Below are 19,611 nucleotides of genomic sequence, written 5' to 3'. Positions count from 1 at the left end.
TGCTGTGTCCTTGAAGATAGGGACTAGTGACCTCTTATTGTGGGATTTCTGAAAGACAGTGGCTGAGCACACCCTAGACCTGGCTGGTGCCTGTAAAGGTGCACAGAGGGAATACCTGGTCAGTTGTTGCACTGCTTTCAGAGGGAAAGGACTGGAGCCTCATGAGTTCCAGTGATTCTGTGAGAGGTAGAATGGATGATCTAAGAGGCAGTAGCTACCAGATGTTTTCCCGGCCAAATTCATTTGGCCTGGTGGTGAGGTATGTGTTGGAAAGGAGACGGGGTCTGTTCATAACACTGTACCAACGGGGGATGGGGCTTCCCTCCCAGTGTTCTTCCACTAGAAAGGTTTTTTTTTTTTTTTTTTCTTTTTTAGCCTGTCAATGTCATGGATAACATTAGTTGAGTTTTCAATGATAAACCAAATTCGCATACCTGGTATAAATCCCATTTGGTCATGGCATACAATTCTTTTTACACATGGTTGGTATTCGATCTGTGACTATTTTGTTGATGATTTTGCATCTATGTTCATTGAAGATATTAGTCTATACTTTCTGTATATTTTTCTCAGCCTATTTAATTTTAATCTGTATGTGTCTTTATATTTAAGATGGATTTATTGTAGACAATATGTAGGTGGGTCTGGATTTTTGATGCATTCTGACAGTCTCGGTCTTTTAATTGGCATATTATTTTACGGTGGTTCCTGATATAGTTGGCCTAACAGCTACCATATTTGTTATTTTTTCAGTTTATTGCTGTCGATTGTATCCTACCACTCTTTTTCTGCCCTTGGTTGTTTAAGTGGAGTATTCTGTACTTTGTAGAATCATATTCCATTTTCTCTCCTTTCTTATTATACCAGTTATACTTCCCTTTTTACTTTTTTTAGTAGTTGACCAAATGCTCGCGATATATACTTGCAGGTAATCCAAAGCCACTTTCAAATAACACTACACTGATTCACAGGTGTCTGAGTACCTTATAATAACCAAATAATCCTAATCCTGCTCTCCCTTTCCTTGTCTAGTTTCTGTTACTCATTTCACTTATAATAGTCATTCATAAATATGTGTACAGTATTCGTATACAGTATATATATTATATATAATATAAAATATTATATAGTATAGTATACTATATAAAATATATATAGTGTTCATAAACATAATAAAAACATTTTTGCTGTTATTATTTTGAGCAAACTTTTATCTGTTATGCCAATTAAGAATAAAAAAAAGGACTTACTTTTCTTTCATTTATTTATTCTTTGTTGCTCTTCCTTTCTTTATGAAGATCCATGTTTTTGACCTACATTGTTTTCCTTTTCCCTAAAAAACTTTTTTCATTATTTCTTGAAAGACAGATTTGCTGCCAAAAAATTCCTTGGTTTTTGTTTGAGAAAGTTTTTGTCCTCCACTTCTGAAGAAAAAATTTGCAGGATACAGAATTCGAGGTTGGTGATTTTTTCCTCTCAACACTTTATATATTTCATTCCACTCTCTTCCTGCTTGCATGGTTTCTAAGGGGAAGTTAGTTGTAAATCTTTTTTTTTTTTTTAAGTTGATTTATCCGTGCTGTAAGTGTGGGGCCTGATGTGGGACTGGAACCCACAAACCGCGAGATCATCATCACCGCCAAGAGTTGGATGCTTAACCGACTGAGCCACCCAGGTGCCCCAAAAGTTAGTTATAAATCTGATCTCTGTTCCTCTACAGGCAAGGTGTGTTTTTTCTTCTGGCTTTATTCAGTATTTTTTCTTTATCTTTGATTTTCTGTAACTTGAAAATGATATGCCTAGGTGTAGGTTTTTAGCATTTATCCTGCTTGCTGTTCTCTAAGATTTCTGCGCCTGTGGTTTGGTGTCTGACATTAATCTGGGGAAAATTCTCAGTCATTATTGCTTCAAATATCTTTTCTGTTCTGTTCTCTCTTTCTTCTCCTTCTGATATTCCCACTTCACATATGTTACACTGTTCGTACGTGTCCCACAGTCCTTGGATATTCTGTTCTGTTCTTTTCAGTCTTTGTTCTTGTAATTTTTCAGTTTTTGAGGATTCCATTTATAAATCCTCTAACTCAGAGATTCTGTCCTTTGCCGTGTCCCGTCTACCAATGAACATTTTGAAGGAATTCATCCTTTCTGTTTCTGTGTTTTTATCTCTAGAATTTTTGGGGGTGCTTTTTGAGGATTTCCATCTTTCTGCTTACATTACCCATCTTTCCTCATGCTGTCTATTTTATTCAGTAGAGCCCTTAGCTTTTTAATCAGAGTTGTTTTAAATTTCTGCTCTGATAATGCCAACATCTCTGACATGTCTGGTTCTGAGGTTTGTTCTGTCTCTTCAAAGTTTGTGTGTGTGTGTGCACGCATGTGCATGTGCGTTTAACCTTCTTGGTGTTTCTTCTAGTAGTTTCTTGGTAGCTTCCCATGATGTACTCGGTCAAAGGAACTGTTATCAGCAGGCCTTTAATAGTGTAGTGATGCAGTGTCGGGAGGGGAAGCTTTCCCCAACCCTGTGATTAGGTCTCAGGCTTTTGAGAAGCCTGTGTTTATGGAACCTCAAAAGTCCTTCTCAGTTTATTCCCACCCCCTTGAGTAGAACGGGATGGCTAGAGGACACAGGCATTGGTGCTGGAGTTGGGTATTTTCCTTCCTCAGGTCAGTTAGGGTCAGAAAACGCCCAAGTAGTTTAGGCGCTGATTAGCTAACTAGCTTCCTGTGAGGGCAGGCATCGTTCAGAAAACAGTGCTCTGACCCGTTTCTGGTTCCATTTCTCCCTCCCACTCCGTGGACACCAGAGGGGATTTATCTCCAGTTCTTACTGTAAGAAACTGGTCAAACTCCTGGAGATAAATTTTAAAACACTGTGGGGCCCCCTATGACTGGGTCCCCTTCGAGTTAATTCTCAGATTGCCCACACTGAGTGGCCAGCAATTTGTCAATTATAGCTCAGATCTTCCTGCCTGGCCCCGGTTCCCACTGTCTGCTCTTGAGACTCTGGTTAGCAGCAACTCCCTGTATTCAACTGTCTTGTCTCCCCAGTTCTGAGGGCCGAGGTTGGCCCTGTCTTCTCTGTCAGGAATCCAGGAAGCGTTGAGTTTTCAGTCTGTTCAACTTTTTATTTTTGAGGAAGGAGTGGTGCCTTCCAAGATCCTTACAAGCGGAACTGGAAGCCAGAAGTCCCCTGGCACCTTTAACCCTCAGACTTGTCCACACTGAGCCTCCAGCAATCCAATTACAGTTCTGGTTTTCCTATGCCAGCACAGGTGGCCACGGTGATTCCTTTGGGCAGGCCTCTCATTTGGTAAGCTGTGACTTTCTGTATTTGCCTGTCTGTCCAGTCTTGGGAGTAGCAGTTTGCCCTGTGTCGTCCTCTCCCTTAAGGATCCAAGGAGAGCTGATGCTTTTCCGGTCTGTTCAGATTTTACTTGTCGTGATAGAGTGGTGATTTCCAAGTTCCTTAATATGTAGAGCCACAAACTGGAAATCCCTTATTTATTTTTTTCACTGAAAGAATAAATGAATAGAAACCCATTTTGTGAATGTACCAAAATTCATTTATCAATTCACAACTTGTTTTGGTTCATAACTTGCATATTCTTGTACAAGCCTTCCTGTGAACATTTGTTTTCATTAATCTTGGGTAAATCCCAAAGAGTAGGATTTTTTCACTTAAGAGAAGGTTTATGTTTAACTTTATAAGAAACTGCCAAATAGTTTCCCAAAGAGGTTGCTCAACTGATACTTAATGCATGAGATTTCTAAATGAAACACATCTTTGCCAAGTCTTTTTTTAAGTCATTGTAATGAGTGTCAATTTGTATATTATGGTATTTTAATCTGATCTGCAGTTCCTTGATGACTAATAAATTGGACCATCATTTTATGCTCTCCTAAGCAAGTTGAATATCTTATTTTGAGGTCTTTTGCTCAGTTGTTATTATTTTTTTCCTTTAATTGGATTGTTTGTACCTTTTTTTTTTTTCAATTTGTGGTAGTTCTTTATATATTCTGGACACAAGTCCTATCTCAAATAGGGCATATTTTCTCCTAATCTGGGGTTTGCTTTTTCATTTTCTTAAAAAAGGTATTTTAAAGATCAAATTTTTAAAATATTGATAGAGTACACATTACCATTTTTTTATTGTATTAGAACTGTTTTGTCCTAAAAAATTGTTGTCTACACTCGAAATCAAAAATATTTTCCTATGTTTTTTTTTCCAGAAACTTATTTGTTTTGGTTTTACATTTCACATACAGTAAAATCAATCTGAAAATATTCATAATTCATTGTAATCTTATTTTTCCATTTATTTATTGAGCTGTTCCAGCATATTTATTGAAAAGATTTTCACTCCCCTTTGAACTGATATGACAAGTGACCAGTGCCATTAAAGAAGATGGGGGAGGGACGCCTGGGTGGCTCAGTGGGTTGAGCTTCTGACTTGATTTTGGCTCTGGTCATGATCTCACGGTTCATAAGTTCCAGCCCCGCATCGGGCTCCACACTGACAGTGCAGAGCCTGTTCGAGATTCTCTCTCTCTTCTCCTCCCCAGCTCATGCGAACAGGCTCTCTCTCTCAAAAATAAATGCATAAACATTAAAAAAAAAAGAATGGGAAATAGAAAGCACCAAGAATCCTTCTTTCCCATCTACAATTGCACTGGTAGAATCTGCCTGGTATAATTATTTTTGAATTCTGGAGCCTACGGTAAGGACTGTAACTTTCAGCAGAAGTTCTGAATGGTAAGTCATGGCTAATTTAGGTCAACTTCAGCTCTCGGAACAGTAGCGAATACCCATTCCTCTCCCCCCACCCACCCCTGCCCAATGACAGACAGCTGTGTACCTGTTCCTGAAGCAGCTGACACCTGGCTCGCGGGAAACAGAGTAGGCAGTGGGGACTCTACTCGAAATATTGTGGATCCAAGCTCTGATCACGGACTTCTACTTTTTTTTTTAAGTTTATTTCTTTATTTTGAGAGAGAGCATGAAAGAGAGAGAGAGAGAGAGAGGAGAAAGAAGCAGAGAGGGAGAGAATCTCACACGCAGCTGAGCTGGGTGCAGTGACCTGAGCCGAAATCAAGAGTCTGAAGTTTGCAGCTGAGCCACCCAGGTGCCCCACTGATTTCTCCTTTGCTAGCACAGCTGCAGAGAGACACAGGCAAGCTGCCTCTGTTGCAATCCCCACTGGCTCCAGCAACTTCTTGGAGATTCAAAGAGCCAGGGCCTTCCTTCCCCTTCCTTTCTCTGTTTGCTCTTTTGGGAGCCAGACACATAAGAAGTAGGATACTCAAAAGAAACTGTGCATTCACGTATGGGGGGATTTACAAAGTCACGGAGCACGTCCAGGGAAAGACACAGGCTCAGGCAAGAGCTGAGAAGACACTTTAGGCTAATCCCTGGCCTAGAGATGGCCTACAGAAATTAAAGACTAGGAAACATACAAAAGCAGCAAACCCTGGGAAAGGGAAGAATTTTAGTTCCAGAGTGACCACATTGTAAGAGACAAATGTCCAGTTTTCAGCAACAACAAAAAAATCTCAAGGCGAACCAACAGGACGGTACAGTCCTTTCGAAGGCTGGCACTCTTCACAAGGGAACGTGGCACCCTCTCCAGGCACGGCATGTGTCAGGCCACACACAAATTAAGTCTCAGTAGATTTTAGAAGGCATAGAGCATACAAACTATCTTCTCTGACCATAACAGGATGAAGTTAGAAATCAGTAACCGAAGGAAAAGGGAAAGTTCACGAATTTGTGGAACTTAAGACATTTTCAAGCACCCGATGGGAAAAGGAGAAATCACAAGGGGAAATAGAACACACTTACAGATGAATGAAAATGAAAATACAACATAGCAAAACTTTGAGCTGCGACAAAAGCAGTGCCAGGAAGGGAAACTTTAGCTGTAAAAGTTAACATAAAAAGAGAAATCTCCAACCAACAACTTAACAACTTAACCATTTAAGAAGATTTAAAAAAAAAAAAAAACAGAAGGAAGAAAATAATGATTACAACAGAGATACATAAAACAAAGAATAGAAAAATAATACAGAAAATCAATGAAATAAGTTTGTACTTTGAAAAGATTAACAAAATCATAAATGTTTACCTACATTGGCTAAGAAAAGAAGAATATTATAGATGAAAATAATGACTAAAATCGGAACTAAAGGTGAGGACATTACTACCAACTAATAGAAATTTTTTAAAAGATCAAAAAGGGAACTAAGAATTAACTAGATAGCTTGATGAAATAAATTCCTAAAAACACAAAACCCACTCAGCCTGAATCATGAATAGAAAAATTGAATAGACATAGTACTAATAAAGAGATTAAATCAGCAATCAAACACCTTCCCACATAGGCTTGGACCTGGTAATTTCACTAGTCAATTCTACCAAACATTTAAAGGAGAAACAATACCAGTTCTTCTCAAACTGTTAAAAAAATTAAAGAGGAGGAAAACACCCTAACTCCTTTTGAGGCCAGCATTACCTTGGTACCAATACCAGAAAGACTACAAGAAAAGAAAGCTACAGACCCTTATGAGCATTGATGCGAAATCCTCAACAAAATACTAGCAAACTGAATTCAGCAACATATTAAAAATATTATAGATCATGACAAAGTGGGATTTATTTTTGGAATGCAAGAATGATCCAACACGTGAAATTCAGCCATTGTAATATACCATATTCACAGAATGAAGGACACACACACAGACACAATTACATCAATTGATGCAGAAAAAAAAAATCTGACAAATTCAACACCCTTTCAACACTCAAAAAACTAAGACTAGAAGAAAACTACCTCAATAGAATAAAGGCATATATGAAAAACCTACAGGTAAGACTGGACTCAGAGGTGAAGGACTTACAGCGTCATCTCCAAGAGCAAGAGCAAGGTCAACGTGCCTACTTTCAGCATCTCTGTGAAATGTAGCACTAGAGGTCTTAGCCAAAGAAATGAAACAAGAAAAAGATATAAAGGATATACAAATTGGAAAGAAAATTAAAATTACCTCTGCTCACAGATGACATGATCTTCTATGCAGAAAACCTACACTTTGCAGCTAAAGTTTCCCTTCTTGGCAGTTTCCACTGCAGCTCAAAGTTTGATATGTCGTACTTTTCATTTTCACTCGTCTTTATGTATGTTGTGTTTTCCTTTGTGATTTCTCCTTTTCTCATTGGGTGCTTAAAAATTTCTTAATTTCCACAAATTTGTGAACTTTCACTTTTCCTTCTATTACACACACACACACACACACACACACACACACACCCATTAGAACTAAAGAAAAAATCAGCAGAGTAGCAGGATACAAAGTGAACACACACAAATCAGTTCAACAATGCAAAGAAAATTAAGAAAGCAGCTCCATTTACAATAGCATCAAAAATAATAAAATAGGTGAATTAACTCACCAAGAAGGTGACAGATATGCACTAAAAACCACAACCCATTTTACTGAAAGAAAATAAAGATGTAAATACATGAAAAGACATCCTGTGTTCATTGGTTTAGAAGGCTCAATACTGTTAAAATGTCATTATTATCCAAAGCTAGCTACTCCTTCAGTGCTATGCTCATTAAAATCCCCATGTCAATTTTCATGGAAATATAAAAATCCATCCTAAAATTTATATAGACTCTCAAGGAACTCTCATGTAGCCAAAACATTCTTGCAAAAGAACAAAGCTGGATGGTACACACTTCCTGATTTCAACATTTACCACAAAGCTAAGGTAATCAAAACAGTATTGTACTCACACACAAACAGATGGATAGACCAATGCTACAGAATAGAGAGTCCAGAAATAAACCCACACATACAAGGTCAAATAACTGTTGACAAGGGTACCAAGATGTAACAGTGTAGGAAAACTGGATACTCACCTGCAAAAGAATGAAGTTGGGCCCTTAACCAAAATCATATGCAAAAATTAATTCAAAATAAATCAATGTACATGATGTACATGATGTACACATAAGAACTGAAACTAGGAACTCTTAGAAGAAAATGTAGGGGAAAATACTCATGACATTGGATCTGGCAATGATTGCTTAGCTATAACACCAAAAGTCCAGAGAGATAAATTGAACTTCATCAAAATCAAAAACTACGCATCAAAGGCAACAACAGAGTAAAAGGCAAGCCACAGGTGGGGAGAGAGTATTTGCAAATTACATATCTGCTAAGAGATTGAACAAAAAATTGCTACAGAATTACCATTTCATGCAGCAATTCCACTTCTGGGAATGTATCCAAAAGAATTAAAAACAGGGACTCAGATACTTGTGTTCCCATGTTCATATTAGCATTATTCACAAAGGCCAAAAGGCGAAAGCAACCCAAATATACACTGTTGGGTGGATGGATAAACAAGATCAACAAAAGACGTGATATCCATGCAACAGAATATTACATAGTCTTATAAAGGAAGGAAATTCTGACATTTGCTACAGCATGGATGAACCTTGAAGATGTTATACCGAATGAAATAAACCAGACACAAATGGCTGAATATTGTGGGATTCCACTTATATTAGTCAATACATAGAAACAGAAAGTAGTATAGAGGTTACCAGGGGCTGAAGGGAGAGGGCCTGGGAAATACTTAACGGACCCAGAGTTTTAGTATGAGATGATGAAAATTCTCGATACGGATAGTAGTGATAGGTTCATATCAATGTGAATATGCTCAGTGCCACTGAACCGTACCCTTAAAAATGGTTAAAGTGATAACTTTTATGTTATGCATAGTTTGTTTATACAGTAAAAAAAAAAGCAATTGGCCATATAAACATGGGTCTGTTTCCGGACTCTATAATGTTCCATTGATTCATGTACCTGTACTTGTGACAATCTCACATTGCATTCATTATTGCAATCTTATAGTAAGTTCTGAAAGTGGGAAATATAAACACTCCAACTTTGCTCTCCTTATTCAAGATCGTTTGGGCTATACTGGAGTCTTTGTATTTCCATGTAAATCCTAGCAATAGCCTGTCGTGGTCTACAAAAACATTTTGGGGATTTTGATTGATAATGAGTGTTTAGGAAGATGTGACAACTTAACAATATTTAGTCGTTAACTCACAATCAAGTTACATTTCTCCATTGGCTTGTGTATCTCCATTTCATTTATCACAGTATTGTAGTTTTCAAGGTAAAAGCTTTGTACATATTTTGCTAAATTTCTTATCCCTTTGATGTATTGTAGATTCCATTTTTATTTTTGTGTTGCAAATTATGGAAATATGACTAACTTTGGACATCATCCTTATTTCCAACAACCTTGATGAATTTGTATGTCATTCTATTTTTTGTAGATTTCTTAGAGTTTTCTACACACACCATCATGGCATCTAAAATAAACTTGTTTTATCTCCTTTTTCAACTGTTATGCCATTTATATCCATTTCCTGACTTACTGTACAACCAAAACAATATTGAGTAAAAATGTGGCAAGTGATGATCTGTGCCTTGCTTACAACCTCAGAGAGTTCTTCAATGTGGATGATAAAGTTAGTAAGAAGTGTTCATTAGATTATTGGCTTAAGGGAGTTCCATTTTATCTAGACTTTGCTGAAAGTGTTTCTTATAAATGACTGCCAAATTGTGTCAATTTGTTTTTGCATGTGTTGACATTATCATAGAATGTTTCTCCTTAATTCTATCAAGTTCTTCCTAACATTCTTTTCAAAAGAGAGATTAGGTTTACGTATATTAGCTATTTTGATTGCATAGCTTAAAATCAATAATATTATCTCCATGTTGATAGTCTGGATTTTACAAATGACAGCATTTTATTGTTCTAGGACTTGTGTAATATATTCATTCCAAAGACTTATAGGAGTTGTATTGCTTCACTGAAAAGAGACAGAGAAAGAGAGAGGGGAGGAGAAGGAGAGGGAATAGAGGGGGGGAGGAAGGAAGGAAAGAAGGAAGGAAGGGAGGAAGGGAGGAAGGGAGGAAGGGAGGAAGGGAGGAAGGGAGGAAGGAATTGACCATTGACTGCTATTGTTTAATTAACTAAAAGGAAGAAAGGGCACCCTGTGGGAACAATTTAATCAGCTTTGACAGCCAGACCCATGATTCAGGATGATTTAAATGGTCTGTGACAAAAGAATAGTTAACAGTCTGCAAAATGCCCATTATCTTTAGTTAGCAAAGGCCTATTGATTTAGGACCTGGTGTGACTCCCATAGGATGTTGGTGACAAGCGAGGTGGAAACTCAAGTTCAGCATTATTCGTCACCAACAAAACACTCTGAGGTAAGTCTGTTAATAAGCTACAAATTAAATCTTTGTGCTAAATAGCTATAGATGTCCGGGGAATCCAGGAAGCCGAATGTTTGTTGTTTTCTATAATTTTCTTCTGAGATCACATATGGCAACACTGTTAAAATAATGTCTTTAATGTTATTATACAATAAGTGATAAACTCTGAAAGTTGTCCTCTTTAATGGCAAAGTTGTTTTGTCAAGTATAATCTAATTTCACCTAAGGATGTCTTCCACAGTTGTACTTCAGTGTTACTAAGCAGACCAATGAGTCTTGAGTGATGATTTATGGCCCTTTCTGAGGCTGGATTAGCGGCGAGGTAATATGCCAACCAGTCGGGGCATCAGAGAGACCTTGCTATGACACTTAGGCATAATTCTATCAGGGAGGTCCATGGAATCATTCATGCACTTTCCCCTGGGGAAAAGCGTTGACATGGAGTCCAGTGACTGTCACCTAAAGCCTCACGCTTCCCAGGTGCGAAGAATTGGGCTCCACGTTGGCACCACCTGCAAAGTTCAATGTGATGCATCCATCAGGGTAGGTAATGATGTAAGGTCACGGTAGGAAAAACTGCCCTGCGCTGTTCTCAGACAGTACTCTGTGTAAAAAGCTGGAATGCACCTGCTCAAGGTCAGATAATAGAAGTGTCACCGCAGCCCCATAACCACAGCCGGGAGTCCGCGAGGTGCCTTCGTGTGTAGGGATGGGCCCTGATGTGTGGCCGTGGACCCGGATTTGGTACTTGGAAAAGGACAGTGCTTACTTAATCATGTGAACAAAGCTGACACGAAAGACGACTGACTAGGCTCGGAGAGTAAAAGAAAATATATTATGAAGTTTCTGTGAATAAACATTTTTGTTAACAGAACAAATTAAAAAAAGAAAAAGAAAAAACAACAAACTTCAACAGAAGGAAGAGCTACTTACACCAGAATAGAAAGGTTCACCAGACACACATATCACATCTTGCTCCTGGATCATCAAAATATCTTTAGCTAGGTGCAGCCGGACTTTGAAAGGCTCCTGATTACCATCCTGCAGCAAACAAATCCCTGTCTTTGTCTTCAGGCAGGGAGAGAACAAAACAGAGAAAATAAATTACACTCAGTTTATAGAATATAATTTTATGGCCGATTCACAGCAAAACATGATGAATAGCATTTGAGACCTAAGGAAACTGCGCACTGATGAATCTGGAATTTGATACTTAATACAGGTGCAGGCAAGGTTAACCATTTCATGTGAGGTGACCTCAGGTAATGGAGGCTATGTCAGAAAATCCACATCAGATGAGGCCCGTGAGGAGGATAGTGTATACACCATATCTGAAAAATGATGAGTTTTGTTTAATACTTATAATCTAAGTACAACATTTTGGTAACAGATTTATTGAGATACACTTCACCTCCTATATAATTCAACCCTTTAGGATGTATAAGTCAGTGTTTTTTAGTGCATTCAAAGTCATGCGGGCCTCATTATAATCAATTTTAGAACATTTTCATCCCTCCAAAGGGAAACCTGTTCCGTCCATCGCCCCACCCCTCGCCCTAGCCCTAGGCAACCACTAGCCTACGTTCTGTCTCTCTGGTGGAATTTTAAATCTGAAATTCTACGTACTTAACATCTTTTGGAACCTCCACGATTTCATCATTCCTAGTCACCAAGCACACAGACACGCACACTTGGACACACGTACACACCCACTCACAAACACTCATGCATGCACACATACACAGCCCAGCTAAAGAAATGAGGATACAGGTGTGAGGAGAACTGTCTACATGAATGCTGTTAATTAAAAGCCGCCTGACTTCAGACTCAAGATGTACGGTTCCCAGTCCACTGATTTGTTTCAGATATTTCGGGGAACTGTCAAAACAGCCCGTGAAGGTGGCGGAACTTGCACTGCGTAGCTTTGCGCCAGGAACTCAGTGATTGTGGATGAAGCCCACGAAGCCCGTGTCTCCTGAAGCAGGTCAGGGTATAACACTCACCCAGATCCACAGAAATATGCTCCCTAGCAAGAGCACTGAAGGTTCCTATTCATCAGAAATACAAAAGGAAATTCCTCTGAGACAGAAAATCATCCCTGGCTGCTATTCTGCACCAAAAGTCAACAGGAACAATGGCTACCTTGGCAATTACATTTTCATTTCATAAGTATTGAGCCATTCTTAATTTGGATAAATGGATAAGTACACAGAAATACATATTTACCCTTAGTATTTAATGAGCACAAAATCCCGGGCAATAATGCCAGGCTTTCTCTTGGAATACAAATTCACATGTGGGTCTCCAGGAGTATGTTTCTTTAAAAGAATGTTTCATAATGTAAATGAGAATATACTTAGATACCGCGGCCTCTAAAAACAATTCTTTCTGCAAACTGCTTTATTCCATGTGCTAATACATGCCATTACACCCCATATATTATTTTGTAAGGGTTATTGATATCTTTTAGGGAAAAATAAGCTTCTTCCGGGACCAAGAATGGTGTGCTTTCCTCCTTTATGGGACTGGTGCACAGCAGACACTCAGTAAATAGTGTCGATTAGTCTATTCTAGAGCATAACTCAAGTGGATGTGTCTCAAGGACAAAAATACTTCAGCAAAAGCAAATTCTATTTTCCTTAATATAGAACATAATTTTCTACATTTTTCACAGAGCAAAGTCTTTCATGCTTACAATGTGATCTTGGCTGGGCACCACTCTGAGATGGCATGGGGAAGAGGAAGATATAAAATAATATCAAAGCCAAGTGAACATAATTGAGCACATTTGCTGATTTTTTAATGTACAGTACATTCGGGCCAATTTTTTCCCCGAAGTGTAATGGAATGGCTGGCAATCACAAATAATGCTGTCTCGATGTGAGAATGAAAAAAGGGGTTTTCCCTTAGAGCCCATCAATACATTATTGTTACACATCAAAGAGATATCAAAGATCATCCAGGGAAAGTTTGAGGGACAAAAACACAGCCATGAGACTTCTGTCATTACGTCTGATGTGGTCAGAGCTCCATTCACTCAAATAATGTATAAAATGCCCCCTCATTATTAGATAGTTGTCTGCAAAACAAAATACAGACTTTGAGCTCAGATTTGGGTGCTGGGAAGACAGAATTAAAGAAAACAAAGAACGAAGCAGATTTTGTTAGAATGAATACACACACACACACTAAATACACACACACACACGCGCACGCACGCACCCCAATAAATAGCTGTTTGGAGAAAATAGAAAAAAGGGACTCACAAAGCTAACAACAAATTCAACCTAAAATATAGTCTCTAGGGGTAAGAGATGATACATATATCTGATTATAAAAACTCAGCTGTGTGCATGCAATTACATTTAAAATCCCATACATACATCCATTTTGCAAATACTGCAAATTTTGCAAATATTTTTTTTGGCCAAAAAAAATGTTGTAAGAGTGAGTCAGACATGAATCAAACAATAGTCTCTGACCTCAGAGTATTCTTACTTACAAAAATATGCATATGTCCACAAAATGCACTGTGATATCTGATATGGGAGCAACATGGAGAGAAGAATTAAGTATTCTCGAGGGAGGGAGGTGTTAAAGACACCTTTGACTATAGAAAAATGTACAGTTTGTCTTAAAAAATAAGAAAATAATAATTAGAGGAGGCGACAGCTATTTGATTCAAGAAGGAAGAATGAGTAAAGATACGAAAGTGTGAGATTGGAGAGCCGACATGATGCCAGAAGAAGAGAGAAGCACGAACATGCATCCCCGATGCTAAGTCTGCAGCGATCCGGAGGCAGAGGGAGGAGAGGTGCCAGGTGTAGAGGAGGAAGGTCAAGGCCCTGGTGTGATGTCCCGGGCAGTTAAAGGTATCGGAGATGCCCCAGAGAAACCTGAACAGGGATTTATGTTTTATAAATATATTTCTTATGGCAGAGCAGGAGGTGGATAGGAACTGGGAAAGTTACAGCACGGTTTTTGTTGACACAAGTATAGAGCTGGAGCAGAAAATGTTGGCGCTTGGTCAACAACTGCATCAGAAGCAGAGCTGCGACAGTGGATTAAAAACCGGGTACCCTTGTGATTCAGAGCAGCTCTGCTGGGCCGGTATCATCTCTCGTGAAATGTGGCCGTGTGGCTTTTCATTGTTTACTAGCCACTTGCATAGCGCTACTGTGTGCCCAGAAATATTATTTCATTTGATCCTCCTGACAACCCAGTGCAAGTTGTTTCATAGGCAGGAAAAGAGCAGAGCAGCAGAGGTGAGTGGAAGGCAGGATTTGAACCCAGACTGCTGGGCTCCAGATGTGGCGCTCTTAGCTACTTGCTCTGGTTTCCCTCATGCACAGATTAGTTGACGGATGCCTCCCCCGATCCTCCTGTATGCAATGACATGGCCATCAGTGTCTCTCACCAGGCGGTAGCAAAAGTGCTCTTGGTGACTAGAGAGTCACTAAGAATTTCCTAGGGGAATGCAAGGAAGGACATCATCTTGAAGCAGCTGTTCCTCCTGTATCAAAGCAATGACCACTGTGGGGGAGGGGGGGTTAAAGTGAGTGAGGCCATTCTGACCTGCGGATTGTCCCATCAAAGACGAGCTATGGGGGACACATAGGACACTGTCTGATACTGGGAGAGGCTTGATCTAAATGGTCTCATCCCCCGTGGATTGCTTCCGATAAGAATGGGAACCAGGAGGGGCACCTGGGTGGCTCAGTCGGTTGAGTATCTGACTTCAGCTCAGGTCATGAATTCATGGTTTGTGAGTTCGAGCCCCGCATCGGGCTCTGCAATGACAGCTTGGAGCCTGGAGCCCACTTTGGATTCTGTGTTTCCCTCGCTCTCTGCCCCTCCCCCCTCATTCTCTCTCTCTCTCTCTCTCTCTCTCTCTCTCTCTCTCTCTCTGTCAAAAATAAGTAAACATTTAAAAAAAAATTAAACAAACAAACAAAAAAGAACGGGAACCAGGACCGTGAGAGCGACTGCTCTAGCCGCACAACCTAAGAGAGTCCAGCCACGGTCTTTACATCTATGCACCCAGATGGCTGAAAAATAAAAAATCACCTAGACAATTATTGGCTGCACATTTTAGTATAAACTGAAGAACTGCATTCATCTTCTGTTTGTTTATTAACATCACCATCATTGGTCTTCAAACTGTGTGGACAGTGTAGGGAAGAAATGTAGGTGCTCTATATAGACATGTACAGTATATTACATAAATTGTAAAACATACAGAAAACTTGAAATGTTAAAGGGATGATTCATAAAAAAATGAATTAAATTCAAATGTTGTTTTCCTGTGCCTGATGTGGGTGATCCAATACTGCAGAGGGATTGTACAAAGTCCACTTTGTTCGCTTAGAGGAATATTAAAAGGCCATGCCTCTTAATTATTTAACAGGCAATACTTTTTAAAAATCTAGTCATTGACTTGCTTTCTTAAATCAATGAAATGTGTTTATGAATTTACATGGATTTCCTCTGTTTTCAACTTATGAAGAATTTATCTTGAGCTTCATCTTCCTACCTTGGAACTTTAAAAAACGGACTATAATTTCTTTGACACTTAAAAGTTAAGGCCTCTGTAATTGGGGTTCTAGGCATCGAAAGAACACAACATGTCATTTTCATGAAACTTTAAAATCTATGTTCCTTTAATCTTGAAATATAACATTTGTGGGGCACCTGGGTGGCTCAGTCAGTTGAGTGGCCGACTCTTGATTTCGACTCGGGTCAGGACCTCCCAAGAGATTGAGCCCCGCATTGAACTCTGTGCTGTCAGCATAGAACCTGTCTGGGATTCTCTCTCTCTCTGTCTCTCAATACATACATACATACATACATACATAAATGTTTAAAAAATAAAAATATAAAATGTGCAATATCAGACATAAAAAAAATACAAACCACAAGGAACTGGGCAGAGACTATGTCATGCCTTGCACATAGTTTTGCAAGTGTCCTTGGTACTTCCATATTTTGGTTGTCAAATATAACTTAATTTGTTCTGTACACTTATAGCTTTAAGTGATGTGTAATTGCTTATACTCTACCATATTATAGCAACATGGCAGGAAAGGCCATTTGATGCAATCTGCCTCCAACTGCACTTGTCCTGCTTTCTAGGATTACTTCCATTCATGGCCTTCTCCATGGCTAAATTCTTCCATTTGTCAACGACTAGTACAAGAGTCACTTTGCCTTGAGGCTTTCCGAGACTACTCCATCCGAAGACAGGTGCTTCCTTTTCTGAACTCAGGGTTTTCTTTGAATAAATACATTCGCCTAACAATTAACCAGAATCGTGTCATCACGTAGTGACTTCAGTAACATTCTGTTCTGTATCACAGTATTTAACTTCATCATATATTTTGTTATCATGAGAAGATCTTAATAATAAGTTATTACTGTTTTCATAATTAAGGAATATTAATTTATAGAGCTAGTACAGTATTTCATCGACAGTAGGATTTCTTTCAGGATGTGTTGATTGAATCACAGTCACAAATTCTATTCTATTACTTGAGGGACTAAATTAAGTTCTATATGTAAATAAGTTATTGAATTATTAAATATATGTTATAAAAATATGTATTTTCATGGTCAACACCGAGATGTGGATCGTATTTTTAGGGATATCGATGTGGAAATGAAATCTGAGGAACACTTAGACTAAAGATAGCATATTGGCTTCCTGACCACATCATTATTTTGATGACACTTTTAAAAGTAGAAAATCAGTAATTATGCCTGCCCATAACATGTGACTTTTCCTATAAATTGTGGATTTATTCTCTATCTTCACTTTTGCATTTTAAGAGGAGAACCTTCTTAATAAATTGACCTTTCTTTTACAAAGGATCTGTGTTAGAAAATTAAGATATCCTGAATGGAACTTATCTGGACATAGTTCTGTTTCTTTTCAAAGAAGAGACTTCCCTGTATGTACATCGTGATAATCTAGCTAGATCTGTCTGATGGACATGAGAGTCAGATTTTCATCTTTAATAGCTTACTAACAGTCAAGAGAAAACAAGTTTTATTTAATATCCCTTTGACTATGTTCTAATTTCCAGCAACATCATTTAGAAAAAGGCTCCAATGTAGACTCAGGAATTCCAAGCTCTACATTATACTTTTGCTTTTATCTAATTAATTAAATGGCACTCAGAATTTCATAAAACCTCTCAAAGTGAGAGTGTTAAACTAAATTGTCTTTATGGTTCCTGTCCATTTGAATGTTCTAAGACTGTCAATTTCAGGCAAACTCAGTGACTTTGGTTCATCGGCTGGGGGATTTGATCATGTTTAGAGGATCCCATAGTTCTGTATTCCCGCGAATACAATTATCATTGTAAAATAAATCTCTGACCCTTAAATGGAACCTGATATATATTCCAAACCAATGAATCAAATAATTTTGTTTAAAAACAAAACAAACAAAAAAAAAAGGTCTGAGAAGTCCATCTTAGCTCAGCCTCTGAGATCCAAGGTAAACCATGTGTTCAAACAGTACTTGGCCACATCCTGTCTCTCCCACATGAATCTCATATGGTTTTTTCTTTCATTTTTATCTCATTCACACAAATATTTCAATGAGTGCTCTACTGCCCAAAACATAAGAACAAAACTGTGATGGAAATGGTAGACTTATTATATCCAAAATTAAGAGTATGATACTGTGTATTTAACAGGCACAGATTTAAACTCATGCTTCTAAACTTAAGTCTCTAAAGCATTAATTGTTTTTTTTTTAAAGCGTGAACTGATAGGTACTGGGTTAAAAGGATGAATAAATTATACACTCTGACGTTATAATTTTTAGTGTCGCATGAAGAGAGGTTTGTAAATAAATAACTATAATGTAATCTGAAATGTACTAGCATAAAGAAAATCCTCTGGAAAGTAAAGAGCTTAAGTATTAAACATATAAAAGCAATTTATTCGTTTTCTTACTTATGTTCTAAACTTTGAACCAACTGTGACAAATAGTTTTTCAAAGAAGGTATTTTTGCAAGAAACTTAACAAGTGACATCTCACGGTGTTTTTTCCTAAAATAGAACAGTCACATCCCCTGGGGCCTAACTCCATGCACCATTGACCACACACTTGAATGGCCTTTAATACCCTTGAAAGAGCAATGTGTCACTTTAACTCACACCGAACTGCTTCTCTACAGAGAATCTGAATTGCCGTGTACTAATACTCAAATAATATTGAAATACTTAAATAATATTGGAATCATAAAATCATAGGATTTTAGTGCTGAAAGGGACTTCAGATGTCTTCTAATTTATAACCATTTATGTGAAAAGAATTCCTTCCAGTACTCCTACTACCTGAAATCATGCAGCGAGCACAGATTTTATGGAGAAGGGCAATTTAATCAAATCAAATATGTTCCAGTCTTCTTCTTAAGGAAGAGTGAAAGTCCGGGTCCTCCCCAGGCACTCTTTGGCTTTTTAGTCTCGGAGAAACAGATCAGACCCTGGACATGCAATGAACCCGTCACCCATCCCTGTGCCAAAAGCAATGCTCCACTCACATCAAGGAGGGCCCAGCGTGTCCCCTTTACAACCTGTTCTCCTTATTCAAAAAGCAGAAAGCCGCTTAACATACCTCTTCACAGGCAGTCCTGAAATCCATGTGCCACGGCACCGCAAAGGATGTCGTCTGAAAAGACAGAAAAACGGTAAGCCATCAAGCACCGCATCGAGTGTTAAGCATGGAGACTGCTAATAAAGTGTAAGCAATTATGGAGCGGATCCTATGGCCAACTGTGTTTACAGCCACCTGTAAGGGACAAGAATTCCCCGGGTGCAACGAAGACAGAGGAAGGAAGCGAAAAATAAAGTGTCAACCCCTCCCTATGCTGTGAAGTGCAGACATACTGCCAGGGTTTGGTCTGACCCACTCCACTAAGCATTCAGACAGGATCTCTGATAGGATCAATCTCCTCTCTGCCGTGTTCGCTCATTCCCGGAGTTCATTTTGAAACCTGAGTTTGCAACTGGGGAAGAAACTTCAAAGGAGTAATTAAAAGTTGCCTTTCATTCGGTTATCTCTCGAAAAAAGGTTGACTAATCTTTCTCTTTTTAATTAAACAGCTACATGCATGAATAATCCTCTCTGGAACTTACAATCTTATTCACAAACAGTATGATGTAAGGAAACAAGCTGTTTATCAGAGTGAATAATATTAAGATAAATCGATGTATGAAATATCTGGCACAGTTTCATTTTGTGGTTATTATAATACCTAAATTGTGAGCACAGATTTAAGTATAAATGCATATGTG

General features: G+C 38.5%; 1 protein-coding gene across 2 annotated transcripts in view; it reads right to left on the bottom strand.

Moving 5' to 3' along the window:
• The window catches only part of SNTG1 (syntrophin gamma 1), a 564,503-nt gene that overhangs the window by 307,088 nt on the left and 237,804 nt on the right, over positions 1–19,611 (bottom strand). For both annotated transcript variants that reach the window (XM_042924327.1, XM_042924328.1), the window contains exons 2-3: positions 18,932–18,985; positions 11,239–11,373 (exon numbers count right to left, since the gene is read on the bottom strand). In XM_042924327.1, coding sequence (XP_042780261.1) covers positions 11,239–11,373; positions 18,932–18,958 — 162 coding nt within the window. In that variant the 5' untranslated portion in view covers positions 18,959–18,985. The remainder of the gene's footprint in view (positions 1–11,238; positions 11,374–18,931; positions 18,986–19,611) is intronic.

The sequence above is a fragment of the Panthera leo genome, chromosome F2 (assembly GCF_018350215.1).
Source record: "Panthera leo isolate Ple1 chromosome F2, P.leo_Ple1_pat1.1, whole genome shotgun sequence".
NCBI classification, from domain to species: Eukaryota; Metazoa; Chordata; class Mammalia; order Carnivora; family Felidae; genus Panthera; species Panthera leo.
Note: the sequence above shows the minus strand (reverse complement) of the source record. Positions and strands in the feature narration are given on the sequence as shown.